Source organism: Dendrobates tinctorius, unplaced genomic scaffold (assembly GCF_039654945.1).
Source record: "Dendrobates tinctorius isolate UK_male_01 unplaced genomic scaffold, ASM3965494v1 ptg000120l, whole genome shotgun sequence".
Lineage (NCBI taxonomy): Eukaryota > Metazoa > Chordata > Amphibia > Anura > Dendrobatidae > Dendrobates > Dendrobates tinctorius.
In genome coordinates this window covers 39,405,604-39,421,978 of record NW_027361788.1, presented here as the reverse complement: position 1 = coordinate 39,421,978, position 16,375 = coordinate 39,405,604, and the positions used below count along the sequence as shown (strand labels likewise).

General features: G+C 45.0%; 1 protein-coding gene across 1 annotated transcript in view; it reads left to right on the top strand.

Annotated features, from left to right (window-relative positions):
- CACNA1B (calcium voltage-gated channel subunit alpha1 B) overlaps window positions 1-16,375 on the top strand; it is a 443,201-nt gene that overhangs the window by 260,709 nt on the left and 166,117 nt on the right. The window contains exons 12-18 of the mRNA XM_073541186.1: window positions 2,616-2,728; window positions 3,213-3,325; window positions 3,473-3,604; window positions 3,803-3,875; window positions 4,012-4,129; window positions 7,021-7,088; window positions 9,146-9,252. Of these exons, the coding sequence (XP_073397287.1) occupies window positions 2,616-2,728; window positions 3,213-3,325; window positions 3,473-3,604; window positions 3,803-3,875; window positions 4,012-4,129; window positions 7,021-7,088; window positions 9,146-9,252 (724 nt within the window). The remainder of the gene's footprint in view (window positions 1-2,615; window positions 2,729-3,212; window positions 3,326-3,472; window positions 3,605-3,802; window positions 3,876-4,011; window positions 4,130-7,020; window positions 7,089-9,145; window positions 9,253-16,375) is intronic.

The window sequence follows — 16,375 nt, the reverse complement described above, 5'->3', positions numbered from 1 at the left end:
GAGTTGGAAATCGGAGGAGCGGAAGTGGTGACCGCCCCAGTGGGACCTGTGCCGGAAGCTAGGCCAGAAACAGTATTACATCTCTGGGAACCAGGCCACGCAGCTGCAAGCGCAGAAGAAGATAATTGTTGCGGGACTGGTGCGTGCCGGATGCTGTATTAAGAGGTGGTAAGTGCACCTCGGCTCCTGTCCCGGAGGGGTCGGACCATTCTCCCATTGAAGGAATCAGAAAATGGTCCTCTGGACCTGTCATATAGCCACCGGGTACGGGGTACCAGACTGGTGGCCAGTAGTCATGCTAAGCTGGACGTTTCTTATTCTGCCCAAGTGGCAGAGAACCCGCTCCTGTCCACGTTACAATTTTGCACTGGGACTGCTACTCCTGGGCAGTGCATGGATTCTGCAGCTGCAGGAATCCGACGAAGCAGGCACAGAAAGCACGCCCTTGAAAAGTTGTCCATTTGCTAAAAAAAATGTGTTGCGCCCATTGTGCCATCTATAAAAGTTTGTTGAAGGACTGTTCTGCATCCTTCAGGGTAGAGGAAAAACCCTGATGTTTTCCCCCCAAAGGATGGTGGCGTTACGTGGCTAAAACTGGTCATGAGGACATTTCATTTGATTTTTATATATTTATGTGTTTTGGCCTGGAGGACCGTGAGCTAGGTATTTTATCTGGAGCCTGTGGACTCCTATTGTTTTTGTTGCGTCTGTTGCGCCCATTCTGCTGGAAAAGCAGAGGCTGTCTCTTCGGCTGAAGCCTAATAAGAGAAAGACCATACTTCCCACAAGGAAAGGGGGAGCTTACCCCCAGGACTGTTGTCCCACACGTAGGACACGAACTTTGGTGCGTACCGGATGTGACTTAGTTAAAAAAAATCCTCCTATGATCTCCCTGCGCGAAGTATGCATTGTAACTAATAAAGTTTGAGAAATGTTTGGTCGGGGACCACCAAATTTAAGGAAAGTGGGAGCGTAAGGGGGTGGAATAGTACTATTTCCTTGCTCTGCCTCCTTTAGTAGTTCTTAATGTTTTTATAATAATCTGGTGGTACTGCTACATGTCGTCATGTATTACCACCCAGAATCAATTGTATTGCCACACTTTTATATGTGTTACCATTTCCTGTAAATATATTGTGTTCCATTGTATAATGCTATGTTTTACATAGGGAAAGTGTAGTGCACCCTTGGGACACTACGGGGGGCACTTTAGTATATAGTGCTCTTAGTAGGTTAGGGTTAAGTGTAGGAGGGGCTGCTGGGAGCTAAGGCTAGTTTAGAAGGAAGTTAGTTAAGACAGGGCCAGGGAACCCAAAGTGTCTGCGTGGGCTATAGGCCCAGGACGGCTCGGCAGCCACGCCATGTTACGCATCGAAAGTCCACGGCTATTGGACATCAGTGCAGTGAGCCAGAACAGCAGAGAAAATGTGGCGACTCTTAACCTGGGCGGACGCTCTTAGGGCTGGAGTCGAACGAAGTGAGGAACAGAAGGATGCTGTAGCTTCACAGGGAGCAATACAGGCGAGTCGGATGCTTTTCCAGAGGCAACTAAACCAGGTGGCGGATGATTTCGAGTCTGGGGCGAAAAAGGCCGAAGGAATTGTCATCATGGCAAGGTTAGGCCAGAAAGAAGTTGGGAAGCAGTCTAAGATGGTCCAGTCTTGTCAGCAAAGTAGGAAAAGCTGAGGAAGCAAGTGTTATCAATGATGTGCCAACTGTGGATATATTGCGTGAAATTGTCAGTAAAGAAACTGTTCAAGTTACCATGGACTGTGTCTGTTATTGGGAGTCGCCTCTGAGAGAGGCCATCGCCGCTTGAGAGGTGCCCAGGGGGACCCGAACCTGGAGACGCAGGTATGTCGAACAGTGGATTGTACTTTTCTGTGAGGGAAGGCATGGACACTGATGCCTTAGTGTCTCTGGCCACGACTATAGTCCTGGCCGACCCTTACAACATCGCAGATTCTCAGATGGAGTGTAATGCGTAGATGACATCACTGATTCTCAGATGGAGTGTAAGGTGTAGATGACATCACTGATTCTCAGATGGAGTGTAATGTGTAGATGACATCACGGATTCTCAGATGGAGTGTAAAGTGTAGAAGACATCACAGATTCTCAGATGGAGTGTAAAGTGTAGAAGACATCACAGATTCTCAGATGGAGTGTAAAGTGTAGAAGACATCACAGATTCTCAGATGGAGTGTAATGTGTAGCTGACATCACTGATTTTCAGATGGAGTGTAATGTGCAGCTGACATCACTGATTTTCAGATGGAGTGTAATGTGTAGATGACATCACGGATTCTCAGATGGAGTGTAAAGTGTAGATGACATCACAGATGATCAGATGGAGAATAATGTGTAGATGACATCACGGATTCTCAGATGGAGTATAGTTGGCAGATGACTTCGCTGATTTTCATATAAAGTGTTATTGGTAGGTGATATCACAGATTCTCAGATGGAATGTGATTGGGAGATGACATCACAGATTCTCAGTTGGAGTATAGTTTGCAGATGACTTCACTGATTATCAGTTCCCAGTATGGTTGCCTCCTATAATTCCAATAAGATTCATATTTTGAGTAATAAAAATGTACATCCTCCTTCAGATTTTGCAGAGTTTGTTTTCCTGGGCCTTTTTCTGACGGAAATGTCAATGAAGATGTATGGACTGGGACCTCGGAATTACTTCCACTCATCCTTCAACTGCTTTGATTTTGGGGTAGGTAATTCTAAATGTTTTGCACTATAATACATTGTTCCAAGTCTGAACATTCATCCACTTGAACAAAATAAATTATTGTATACTAGTAGTAAACGAAAAGGAGCAGATAGATCTGGGAGACCTTAATATTTCAGTAGATCAATTGTACCAATCCTCACATGTCCAATCTCATTGTTGTCGTTTTGCAAAAGTTGAAGTTCCATAGGTTGGAGATTATTAGTAGAAAATAAAAATGGGTTGCAGTAGAGGAAGGGGAGAAAAGATCTGTTTCTCCTTACCTTACAACCATCTAGTTTTCTCCTTTCAGTTGCCTGGGCAAAAAGTAGTAGAATTGTTTTTTTCCCGGCTAAGGTAATGTATACGGGGTAAGCAGGCAGGCAACAGTGATTATGACTGGTTGGAAATGAGCGGGCCATATCGCATGGTTAACATTGCAATGGGTTTTATGAATCCAGACAATATGCACCTTAATATGTTGCAGGTCATAGTCGGAAGTATTTTTGAGGTGATCTGGGCCGCAGTAAAACCAGGAACATCATTCGGGATCAGCGTCCTCCGAGCTTTACGTCTTCTCCGTATCTTTAAGGTCACAAAGTAAGAAGGCTCTATCTTTCCTAAGCTGCACAGATTGTCTTGGAATTTGTTCTCTTGCAAAATTAAAATTTGCCAAACTTACTCAAATTTTCTTAACAACATTTTCTTAAAAATTCTTTTAATAGCAGTTGAACTTTTTGTTTCCAGGTACTGGAACTCTCTCAGAAACTTGGTGGTTTCATTATTGAATTCCATGAAGTCCATCGTGAGCCTGTTGTTCTTGCTTTTCCTCTTCATTGTAGTCTTTGCTCTTCTGGGGATGCAACTTTTTGGGGGACAGTGAGTATCCATGGATCATATTGATAGGAGATAACTTTGTGTCACAAGGATGAGTAAGTCCTGAGTGACTAAATTTTTAACAAAAGGTCACATTTTCCATAATTTTCAATCAATAATTTAAATTTTCTGTCTAAGAAAGAACTGGTATGTACGTTAATAAAAATGTTATTTTTTTATATTTTAATATGATTTTTTCAGATTTTACTTTGAAGAAGAGACAAGAAATACAAACTTTGACACCTTCCCTACAGCCATACTAACTGTGTTTCAGGTGAGTTATGACGAGCCCCAGGGCAACTATTGCTTTTGGGTTGCTTGAGTTCGTCACTACAGCTTTCACTTTTGCTATGATGCCAAAGTGACTATATTTCAAATGTTATAGTCTTTTTCTATGTTTCCTATGGTAGATCCTGACAGGAGAGGATTGGAACACTGTCATGTACTTTGGCATCGAGTCACAAGGAGGCGTCAGCAAAGGAATGTACTCCTGTGTTTATTTCATCATTCTTACATTGTTTGGTAACTGTATCCTTTCATGCTTCAAAGTTCTTATAATTGTGTGGAGCGCCCGCCAGGGCTAGCGGGGTACTCGGTACCGGGCCCGTTGACCTCAATGGGAGTTTCACGGAAGCTGTGGCCCTGGGGCTCCATAGCAAACAGGGGGATTTCAATAGTGGTGGAATGTAGTTAAATGAATAGTTTGTGATGCCACCTGTGGTGTTCGGCAAGTGAGATGTTAAGCCGGCGCTGCATGCAGATCTTCTGGGGTTGGTGGTGGGTTGCAGCCAAGATGGTGAAGCTCCCCACAGGTGGAGCTGCGGCCTCAGGGCAGTGTAGATGTAGGGGTAAAAGAGAGGCACAGACAGTGTAGAAGCTGGTACCCAGATGTAGCGGTACCAGGGGTGTTGGCGTAGGAATGAATGGAGGACACCCAGGCTTATAGTTCCAAAGCTTTACTCACAGTCTGTGGTACACACCGGTGCCTGCCTCCGTGCTGTGTCCTCCGGGTCAGAGACTCAATCAACCTCCAGGCCAGATGGAATGCTCCCTTCCAACACTCCGCCAACATGTGCCTTTCTGAACGTCTCCTCTTATAGCGCCTTTAGGTGTGAAGCACTGCTAGTACTGAGTTACACTGGAGTGCCTCCTAACAGATGTTCCCAAGAACTCTACTTGTATGGCAGACAGCTGTAGCCTGCTTCGGGGACTCCTTACTCCTGAGTCCCGGCTCTCTATCAATGTTGCTGTTGTTCCCCAAGTCTTAGATGGGAGTAGGGCATTTACAGCCCACTACTCCACCGGTGTCTGCTGCAGAACCATTAGTGTCCATACAACCTCGGGGACCGGGCCCCGGCCTTGCGCTTAGAACTTCTAGGCAGGGTTCTTCCTCTAACCCACATCCTCTGTTCCCTTTTACTCCTACGTTCCGTACTTGTCTTTCCTTCTTATGGAAGATCAGGTTTCTGTTCAATGTCTTTCTCCTTCTTTCCTTTCCTGTGCCAGCTGGCTCAGATCACTGAGGCAGCTGCAGCACTCCTTCCTCCATCCCTCTGTCAGGGATCTTCTCTCCTCACTCCTCTCCGAGTGACTCTCTGACTGACTGACCTCCGACTGACCTGAAATCCTAAACCTTCCCACTCTTTTATGTATTCTAACTCCACCCGCCTCCGAGCACGTTTAGTGTTCCAAGCAGGGAGCCACCAAAGGTACTCTGCTACACTCCAAGCAGGGAGCCACAATGTGGCTTTGCTAAACTACTGTGTTGTGTGGGATGCGAGTGTTGGAGCGTGGTCAGGAGTTCCCACCCTACCTGGATGGTGGGGCACTACACCTCAGGAGAAGGTCCAGTACCTCTGTGGTGACTGAGCCTCATGGACGCCACATGTGCATTAAAGGGTTATCCCCGTATTCATAAATCGCTATTATCGGATAGTGCTTGTAAATAAAAGTCATTTTACAATTTACTGCATATATTAACATTTTCAACTGTTCTTGAGATATTAACACTTTTCTTTTATTTGCATCTCGTTGCTTTGAAGGCCGACCACCAGCGCTGCTAGACAGCAGAACATGCACAGTGCTTACAAGCTCTTTTATGTTGCGCTGTTTTGATCGCTGGATCATGCTGTTGCCTCCTAATCCAGGCAGCTTCAGCACAGGGCTTACAATGTAGACAGCGGTGGTTGTCGGTCTGCAAGGCAGCGAGTTGTAAACAAAAGAAAAAGAGTTACGGTAATATCTCAAAAATGGCTGAAAATTTTAATAAGCAGCAAAATGGCAAAAGTGCTTGGATTATCAAGCATTGTCCAATATTATTTATCTATGAAGATGGGAATAAAAATTGAATACATTTATTCAGACCACAGGGCAGATCTCTAAATTCAGACACCAGATTATACCCCTAGGTTCCTTGAGAACCAGAGACCTCTAAATTAATTGAGATCCCAGAGCAGACCCCTAAATCAATTTACACTCTGGATCAGAGCCCTAAATTAATTCCGTCCCCTAAATGTATTCAGACCTCAGATAAAACTCTACATTCAATCAGGTCACTGAATTGATTCAGATCAGAAACCAAACCCCTAAATTAATTCAGATCACACTCCATTCGCCTCAGAAGAGACCCAAATTAAAATATGACTTAAACCACAGACCAGTCCTCAAAATGAATTCAGACCCTAAGTCAGGCACCTAAGTTAATTTTCTCCCCAGACCAGATCCAAAAATGAATTCAGACCACAGATCAGGCACCTAAATAATTCATATCCCCACCCGTTGATTCAGTTATCTTTACAGCAGTCACCAGAATGGATGAGATTCTGCGAATTGTTCCCCACAGGACTTCAGCCTAATTCAGACGAGACCCGTAACTTAATTCAGATATCACGCCTAAATTAATTCACATCCCAAATCAAGAACTTTAGTTCTTATCCCCACCTGTGCCTTTCCTTTTCTTTAGGCTGGGATCACACATGCGAGAAACTCGGACGAGTCTCGCATGTTAATACCCGGCACTGCCGCCAGCACTCGGATCGGAGCGTGCGGCCGCATAGCAATACATGCAGCCGCACACTCCGCTCCTGAGTGCCGTCGGCAGTGCCGGGTATTAACATGCTCCAAGTCTCTCGCATGTGTGATCCCCGCCTTATGGAAATCACCAGGGCTGGTGATTTTGGACCACAGCCAGGAGGAGTTGAATGGAGCGCTGGTCGTCCATGTGCTCTGCCATCAATAGCACTGACAAAAATTACCGAGCACAACGTAGTATTCTATTCAAGTGAGAATTTTACTTTAAAGGTCCATCCCTATAGTATTACGGCAATAAACTACTGTATGTCGAAACTGGGACCATTAGTATATGATAAGATCAGAGCACAGATTTATAGCCTGACGTCCTTAACTCCCGTCCGTATAAGATACTCTTTTGAATGTATTCTTAGCTATTGCTGTTGACAATCTGGCTAACGCACAGGAATTGACCAAGGTATGTGATTATCTCGCTGGGAAAATCCACTATAAATAATTTGTCGCTCCGCTTGTGCTGACTGTGGCTTGATATGACTGGAGCATATCCTAAATAGATCCAATACAGCACAAGTCTTCTGCTGCTCGTCTAGTCCTTGCATTGGTGATAACATTGGACCGGGAACACACCTTATCATCTCCTGTACATATGCAGCAGTTGTTACATTCATATGGATCTGCTATTCTTCTACACATCGAAAATAAACTAAAATATTCCCAGCGATCAGCTGTGATCAGGGAGAGGATCCAGTTGCAAGGGATTATTTTTCCTGTAGTGCCTCCACAAGGAGCAAGCTCCCCATTGAAGTCAGTGGTCCATGTGATGTACAGATGTGCCGGTCCACCCCCAGAGAGAGGCGCTCTTCGTATCCTTACTCTACTCTGGCAAATAAATGAGGGATCTTGAAGGGGAGACCCTTCATATTAATTCGGAGCATTGGACAGTAGGATTTCTAAACTAGAAAACCCCTTTAAGTCCATAGTAGGTCCTGCAAGCGGACGAAGAGTAGCTATCCTGATGAACAGATCTATTCTGGATACAGGACATTAAAGGGTTGCTCCAGGGCTGGTAACTGCCGCATCTGGTGGTTAGTGGCCATAATAACATCCCATCAGCAGTTGCCTGCCAGGACGCATGGAGCTGGCAAATATCGTGCCTCCTATTCTGATGAAGTTGCCCAATACCTGCCGGTTGTCTGTGGGCCGCAGGCACCTGTCAACAGGACATCATCACCATTGCTCACCTCCTAATGTGAAAGTGACCAACGCTGGAGAAACCCTTTAAAACAGACCTTATTTTATCTGATGGGGACATTTTCCTCTCCAGGGACTCTCTAGTATTTGTAAAAACAGCTGAAGAAAGGGGGCAACCTGCAAAATTTCTAGTATTAGGCCGGGGTCATATTAGTGTATGGCATCAGATGCGATATGCTAATGACCCTCGGCTCCTGCTCTGCTGCGAGCGGGAGGCAAGTTTCATGCGTCTGTGCTCCAAGCCTCTCGTACACAGAGAATCGAAGCACAGTATTTTCTCCATCTCCTCCATTGCCGGCGTTGGCATATATCGCACCGCACTCGGATGATACCTGAGTGATGTGTGTTGTGTCACTCACACCCATAGACTTATATGGGTGCGAGTGGGCCGAGACTCTGCCGAGTGTCGGTGCCAATCGCAGCATACTGATATAAATAACACGGCACTCGGGATTTATGCAGCTGTCAGTGCTCAAGTCCGGTATCCAGCCCATCCAATGAAATAGAAAATAATCTTGCCACTGAGTGCCAAGATTATTTTCTATTTAATCGCAGCAATCTGCCATTGTTCTCACATGCTGATTTGGCATGAGAAAATAATCGCAGATGTGATCTGCCCCATAGATTAACTCTGGTCCGAGTGCTATACGATGTTTTCTTGCCTAGCAATTGTCTGTATTCTACGGTAGTGTGACTCCGGCCTTAATAGCAGTCTGAAGATAAGTAAGCATGAAAACCGCTCTCCTCCAAGAGGAAAAAAGTACTGATGAGGGGCAAAAAACATAAAATAGCTGCCTTTTCTTTTTGGAAGACTCTGGTCTGACATATAATTATATAGGACTAGATGGTGGCCCTATTCTAACGCATCGGGTATTCTAAAATCAATCTCTCGCTCTCTGCGCCGCAGATTTCCCGGCGCGACCAATCAGCCCCGCTGGATTTCCGTTACAAACAGACAGAATTAGACGATTATAGAGTAGATAGCTGCCTCCAATAGGTGACGCTAGAAAGCAAGTTTTCTTCCCTTTAGAAGAGAGCTCATTTGCCTACTTTTTCCCAGAAGCTTTGCCTGGATTCTAAGTCACCCATCGCCACATGGAAGTCTCCACTAGGAATAACAGCATCCCAGGACCTATAATAACAAGGTTTTATTGCACTACTGATGCTCTTTGCTGTGTACCTGCCCATCTTTTTCTATTTGTAAACTACACGTGTGAATTTCTTACTGTGTTTGGATCACAAAATTAGTGTTTCCTGTTGTAGGATGAGGAGGAGATGGAAGAAGCAACCAATCAGAAACTGGCGCTGCAAAAAGCCAAGGAGGTGGCGGAAGTCAGTCCTATGTCAGCGGCAAATCTTTCAATTACAGCGTAAGGATCGATTCTTTAGATTGTGCCCCCTCTTGTTTATCAGTTGCCCAATTCCCAGTTCTGAAGGAATGCCCAGCCTAGGCCCTGTCTACCTGTCTAGACAAACAACTTTGCCCCTTAAGGGTATCTGCACACGTTGCGGATCCGCTGCAGATTCGCTAGTGATGTACAGTACTATGTTATCCTATGGGGAAAAAAAACGCTGTGTACATACTGCGGAAACATCCACACGGAAATGCAGTGGTTTATTTTCCGCAGCATGTCAATTCTTTGTGCGGATTCTGCAGCGTTTTTAAACCCATTCCATTATAGGAATCCGCAGGTGTAAAAACGCAAGCCAAATCCGCACAAAATCTGCACTAAATCCACAGGAAAAACGCGGTTATTTTGACCTGCGGATTCTGCTGATTCCGCGTGGAAAAATCCGCACACGAATCCGCAACGTGTGCACATACCCTTAGGCCCCATACACAGACTAATGTTGGCGGAACCTGCTGAAGTCGATGGGTTCAGCCACCGGTCTAATGTGCATTGGGGTGTCAGCCGGCTGATAGTCGGGGGAGATGTTAATCGAGCATGACTTATTTGAAATCTACAGTGTGTCAGTTCTTTCAGCATTTTTGCAGCCTTTTTCTCACCTATAGAAAGCAATGAGAAAGTGCAAAAAACAGCAAACAGGTTTTGCTGCAGTTTTGATTACTAAAAGTAACTTTATTAAAGATGTATTGTAGACAAAAAAAACGCACTCTGCACCCCAAAAAGCAAGAAAAATGCTATGAAAAAAGCAGCAAAAATGCATCATAAACTTTTTTACTGTGAAGAGAGCAGGTTTTAGCTGCAGAAAAAATGCTGCATGTGAACATAGCCTGATACTGCTCCATATAATCATATGCACACGCACTGTTCCTCTTTATGCTTCGGATTTCACGTGGAGCAATAAAAAGGTTATTTCTCCCACCCACATAAATCCCTCCAAAGATTATGGTATTCTCCTTTTCTACGCGGACTGCACCTGACGGACCCTGTAAGGCTGCAACAGGGACTCACAGCTCCGTGCTAGGAATCTATACAGGCTTCATGCATTTCTTTGTGCAATGCACAGTGAATGTATAGGATCCTAGTCAGACAGAGTATATACTTTATGCTGCAAAAATGGAACAGAATAATGAAATTGTCCATCTGCACTCGTACATTGGCTACAGCTGGTCCGTGTGTTGTCTGTCATACACACGAGCAGCTCACTGACGGAAAATACGCACACTTATTTGCAGGAGTTTTCTGCTATGGGTTACAGTCTCAATTGGGGACCCCTTTTTTGCAAGTCATGTTTTCAAGGGTTCAAAGTTGACAAACAGAGCCAGGTAAATACTAGACATTACTTCTAGAGCGCACGTACATACCTATTCCTAATAGATGGCTCACACCACGCTAAGAGGCAGGCAATGGGAAAATCTGCCAGATTTCCCTCCAGCACATAAAAAGATGAAAAAACAGATGTGTAAGTCAGATGAACGAGTATTCCTGAGCAGATGGACGTGGGATTTGCTCACGATGGATGCAGTGAGATGGCTGCCTACATTCACAATCCAGCCTATATGACTACTGGTGATGATGCGGCGCTGCTGATGTGAAGTGAGCAAAAACTCTCCATGTTTAAAAATGTCCAAAACTGCTGGTGTCTGAAAAAGAGCCATCAAAATAATAAAAAAAGAAGTGCAAATAGTTCTGAGTCCTTTCAGTAAATCCACTCCCTTTCCAGAGTTCTTAAAAGTTGTGTGTCACCAGAAAATGATAAACTGTTTAAATAAAAAAAAAGTTTGATAACATTTTACTTTCCAATTTTTGATATAGCCCTTATGGGTGTATAAATGTTTGTGTGTATATTATATATATATATATATATATATATACAGTTCTGGCAAACATTAAGAGACCACTGCAAAATTTTTAGTTTGTCTGATTTTTCTCTTTATTGGTATATTTTTGAGTAAAATGTAAATTGCTCTTTTATTCTACAGTATAAACTACTGACAACATCTTCAAATTTCCACGCACTAAATTTTGTATTTATTTTCAGAAAATGAGAAATGGTCAAAATAACAAAAAATGCAGTGCTTGCAGACCTCAAATAATGCTAAGAAAACAAGTTCATAATCATTTAGAAACAACAATACTAATGTTTTAACTCAGGAAGAGTTCAGAAATCCATATTTTGTGGAACAGCAATGATTTTTAATCACAGCTTTCATGCTTCTTGCCATGCTTTTCACCAGTCTTCACACTGCATTTGGGTGACCTTATGCCACTCCTGGTATAAAAATTTAAGCAGTTCTTTTTTGTTTGATGGCATGTGACTATCCATCATCCTCTTGATTACATTCCAGAGGTTTTCAATGGGGTTCAGGTCTGGAGATTGGGCTGGTCATGACAGGGATTTGATGTGGTGGTCCTTCATCCACACATTGATTGACCTAGCTGTGTGGCGCATTGCCCTGCTGGAAAAAACAGTCCTCAGAGTTGGGGAACATTGCCTGAGCAGAAGGAATCAACTGTTTTTCCAGGATAACCTTGTATGCGCCTTGATTCATACGTCCTTCGCAAAGATTAACTTGCCCAATTCCAGCCTTGCTGAAGCATCCCCAAATCTTCACCGATCCTCCACCAAATTTCACAGTGGGTGCGAGACACTTTGGCTTGTACGCTTCTCCAGGTCTCCATCTAACCATTAGATGACCAGGTGTTGGGCAAAGCTGAAAATTAGACTCATTAGAGAAGATTACCTTACTCCAGTCCTCTTCGGTCTAATCATTATGGCCTTTGGCAAAATTCAGTCTGGCTCTCCTTTGCATCACATTGATGAAAGGCTTTTTTCTACCTTTATATAACTTGAGCCCTGCCTCTAGGAGCCTGTTACGAACTGTTCTTGCCATGCACTTCAGCCCAGCTTCCATTTGCCATTCCTTTTGTAGGTCACTTGATGTCATTCTGCGGTTGCTGAGTGACATTTGAATAAGATGACGGTCATCCTGGTCAGTGGAGAGTCGTTTTCGCCCTCTGCCGGTCTGTAGCTTTGTTGTTCCCAGTGTCTGCTGCTTGACCTTGTTGTAATGGACTGCCGTCTTAGAAAATTTTAAGGATGGAGGTAACATGACGCTCACTGTATCCCTCTGCTAGTAAAGCCAGAATTGAGCCCTTCTTTTCCTCACTCAAGACTTTTCTATTCAACTCCTTTGACATGGATAAAAGTTATTTTTTCATTCCTATTACTTTTGGGATATTACTAGCACTTGTTTTGCCATCCAGCTTGTCCTATTGCAAGAGGATTGTGAACACCACAGCAGGGTTTTTTTCTATACTTTCCTTCGTTAAATAAGATTTGGTTCAGGTGATCACCTAATCAGAGGCACATTAAGTAGAATGAGGTGTACTCTGGTTGGAATTCAACTGACACTGGAATGGAATGGCTGTCAGACATGTAGACAAGCTGATTTTTATAAAACTGTACTGTGGTCTCTTAATTTTTGCCAGAGCTATATATATATACACTCACTGGCCACTTTATTAGGTACACCATGCTAGTAAGGGGTTGGACCCCCTTTTGCCTTCAGAACTGCCTCAATTCTTCGTGGCAGAGATTCAACAAGGTGCTGGAAGCATTCCTCAGAGATTTTGGACCATATTGACATGATGGCATCACACAGTTGGCGCAGATTTGTCGGCTGCACATCCCTGATGCGAATCTCCCGTTCCACCACATCCCAAAGATGCTCTATTGGATTGAGATCTGGTGACTGAGGAGGCCATTTGAGTACAGTAAACTCATTGTCATGTTCAAGAAACCAATCTGAGATGATTCGAGCTTTATGACATGGCGCATTATCCTGCTGAAAGTAGCCATCAGATGTTGGGTACATTGTGGTCATAAAGGGATGGACATGGTCAGCAACAATACTCAGGTAGGCTGTGGCGTTGCAACGATGCTCAATTTGTACCAAGGGGCCCAAAGAGTGCCCAGAAAAAATTCCCCACACCATGACACCACCACCACCAGCCTGAACCGTTGATACAAGGCAGGATGGATCCATGCTTTCATGTTGTTTACGCCAAATTCTGACCCTACCATCCGAATGTCGCAGCAGAAATCGAGACTCATCAGACCAGGCAACGTTTTTCCAATCTTCTACTGTCCAATTTCGATGAGCTTGTGCAAATTGTAGCCTCAGTTTCCTGTTCTTAGCTGAGAGGAGTGGTACCCAGTGTGGTCTTCTGCTGCTGTAGCCCATCTGCCTCAAAGTTCGACGCACTGTGCGTTCAGAGATGCTCTTCTGCCTACCTTGGTTGTAACGGGTGGCAATTTGAGTCACTGTTGCCTTTCTATCAGCTCGAACCAGTCTGCCCATTCTCCTCTGACCTCTGGCATCAACATGGCATTTCCGGCCACAGAACTGCCGCTCACTGGATTTTTTTTCTTTTTCGGACCATTCTCTGTAAACCCTAGAGATGGTTGTGCGTGAAAATCCCAGTAGATCAGCAGTTTCTGAAATTCTCAGACCAGCCCTTCTGGCACCAACAATCATGCCACGTTCAAAGGCACTCAAATCACCTTTCTTCCCCATACTGATGCTCGGTTTGAACTGCAGGAGATTGTCTTGACCATGTCTACATGCCTAAATGCACTGAGTTGCCGCCATGTGATTGGCTGATTAGAAATTAAGTCTTAACACACAGTTGGACAGGTGTACCTAATAAAGTGGCCAGTGAGTGTATATATATATATATATATATATATATATATATATATATATATATTAGTGGCATAGCGATCCCTAAGCGAGTTGGGGTACACTCCCTTGGCGGCGATATTCAAACAAACAGCAGCACTTTTTTATCTACATAAGTCTATGCCTGGTTTATTACACCTCCATAAACCACGTTAGTGCATTTGAACATCACCGCACCGACATACAGTCCGTTTTAGTTGTGGTTACGTTCGTACAGTTCCATACCTGACGCCCATCAGGTCACAATTACCCAGGCTCTGGGTTACCTGCTTAACAGATGCTCAGATTTTCCCAGCCTGGATTCATATAGGTCCTGTCAGTAGTTCCGACCCTCAGTGCTCCCTGCACTCTCAGGAGCCCCAGCCAGCTCCAGTCTCACACATGGTCATTTTCCATGTGGTGCAACCAGGAAAACATATAGTACCTTCCTGTCATCACAGGAGCACACCCCCTGGGAGGTATGTGGTTAACCTTTCCCACCCATCACTTTCTGGTTAACCCTGAAAAATCCAGCCCTTTTCTAAAATACAGGTTTGGGGGACAACAAGACCCAGCAACCTGTCCTGAATTCAAATCGCCGCAGACCTCTGTCTGTGTGATACATACCTGTCTCTCAGTAAATCACTAGTTGGTACATCACATACCCTCCCCCTCTGTTCAAACCAGTGGGTATGAACACATGACCACAGTCCTGGACCCCGAGAAAAGACGTCCCTTTCATCTCGAGCTACCAATCACAGGAACCCATTCCATCTACTATAAGCATTGGCTCCTGGAACCTGATCCCTCATCGTCACCTGATTATTTAGAGAGCTACCATCCATCACTGTCCTCTCACAATCCCGAGTTGTGACATGGTTAGACCTCCCCGCCCCCTGCGGTCAATACAGCAGTGTGATTCACTTCCCTCCGTATCTACGGTCAGGTCCGACTCGGTATTGTCGCATATACTGCTAGGTTCCTTGTCTAAGACACTCAGCATTGGTTTAACAGAGAAATCATTCCTCCTCAACGTAGTATGCCCACTATCCTCAAGACGTCTTCGGAAAGCTCTTATATTGCGTTTTCCTCCATCGCCTAGAGACCCGTTGCACCACCTGTCTCTAGCTTCTTCTGTGGCCCATCTATTACTGGGAGGACCTCCACTTCGTTGGATGCCATGCTTTAAAGATGGCTTTCATCTTTGGAAGCGACGCTATCTCTTGATCCTCGGTCTTTCCAGCCTTAACTGCTGTACGTCTTTGAGGTGAGCCACCCTATACATGAGGAGAATCCACATATTGCCAAGACTCTCGCCTGTCCCGGCCATGAGGAACGGAACCATACCCACTTCCCTGGGTATCTTGTCGTCATTATTATTGGGAATTCTCACTCTCGTCACCCCAGACTTATCTACCATTTCCAGCATGAGTCGTGCGCTTGTACTGATGACTTCTCTTAGCAGAGTATTAGGCACCTGGACAACATCTTCCAGTAGATTCCGAGCTTTCCTTATAAGCTGCAGCTGCCTAGCAGCTTCTTCATTCTTCCACCGGATCAACCGCTTCATGCGAATACACCTCAAGTGCATGTCCCTCAGGATAGCCACTCGATCCACAGTGATTTCAGATGTGGAGAGAACCACCAGCTGTTTAGCTTCTGAGGACCAGTAAACCCTACAGGTTTCCACGGCCTTCTTAAAGTCGTCATGCACCAACTCTCTGGCACACTCTTCCCCCAGGTTTTCCAGAACCTGTTCAAGGCATTTGAACAAGGGAGTCTCACTGTTCTCCACTGCCCCGAGATGATTGCCTGGCTCAATCTCTGGCCTCGGCTCTCGCCGGACTTCCACCTCTTTGAGTCAGTTGGCCAGAACAGACACCTGCCTCTCCATCTTCTTCAGGGCTACCGCATTCATCACCTGGCTTGTGCCAGGCGGCCTCTGAGCTCATACACCTCTTGTTCCAACGCACCCACTCGGCCCTCAGCAGCCCGTCTCTGAAGCTCCTCTTGCTTCAAATGGGCTTGTATAATCTCCTTGATCCTCCAAGCTCGCTTCTTCCATCCTCTGGACTGGTTGAGTTTCCATCATTCGAGGAGGCATCTGCTTCAGGCCCCACTTCTTTGATGGCTTCCTCCACTTCTGCACCCTCGGTTTTCACCTGGGTTTCAGCAATGGCAGCTTCAACCTTCTCATGAGTCTCAGCTGTTACACCTTTAGCCCTCTTTTGGGTCTCAGCAGTGTCACCTTCAAAGGTTTTTGCTCCCTCCAACCTTCTCCACTTCTTCACCCAGGGCGCTGTTTTTGATTCCAGCCTCCCTAGAGGTAGATCCACCATTGATCTGCTCTTCCTGAGCATCAC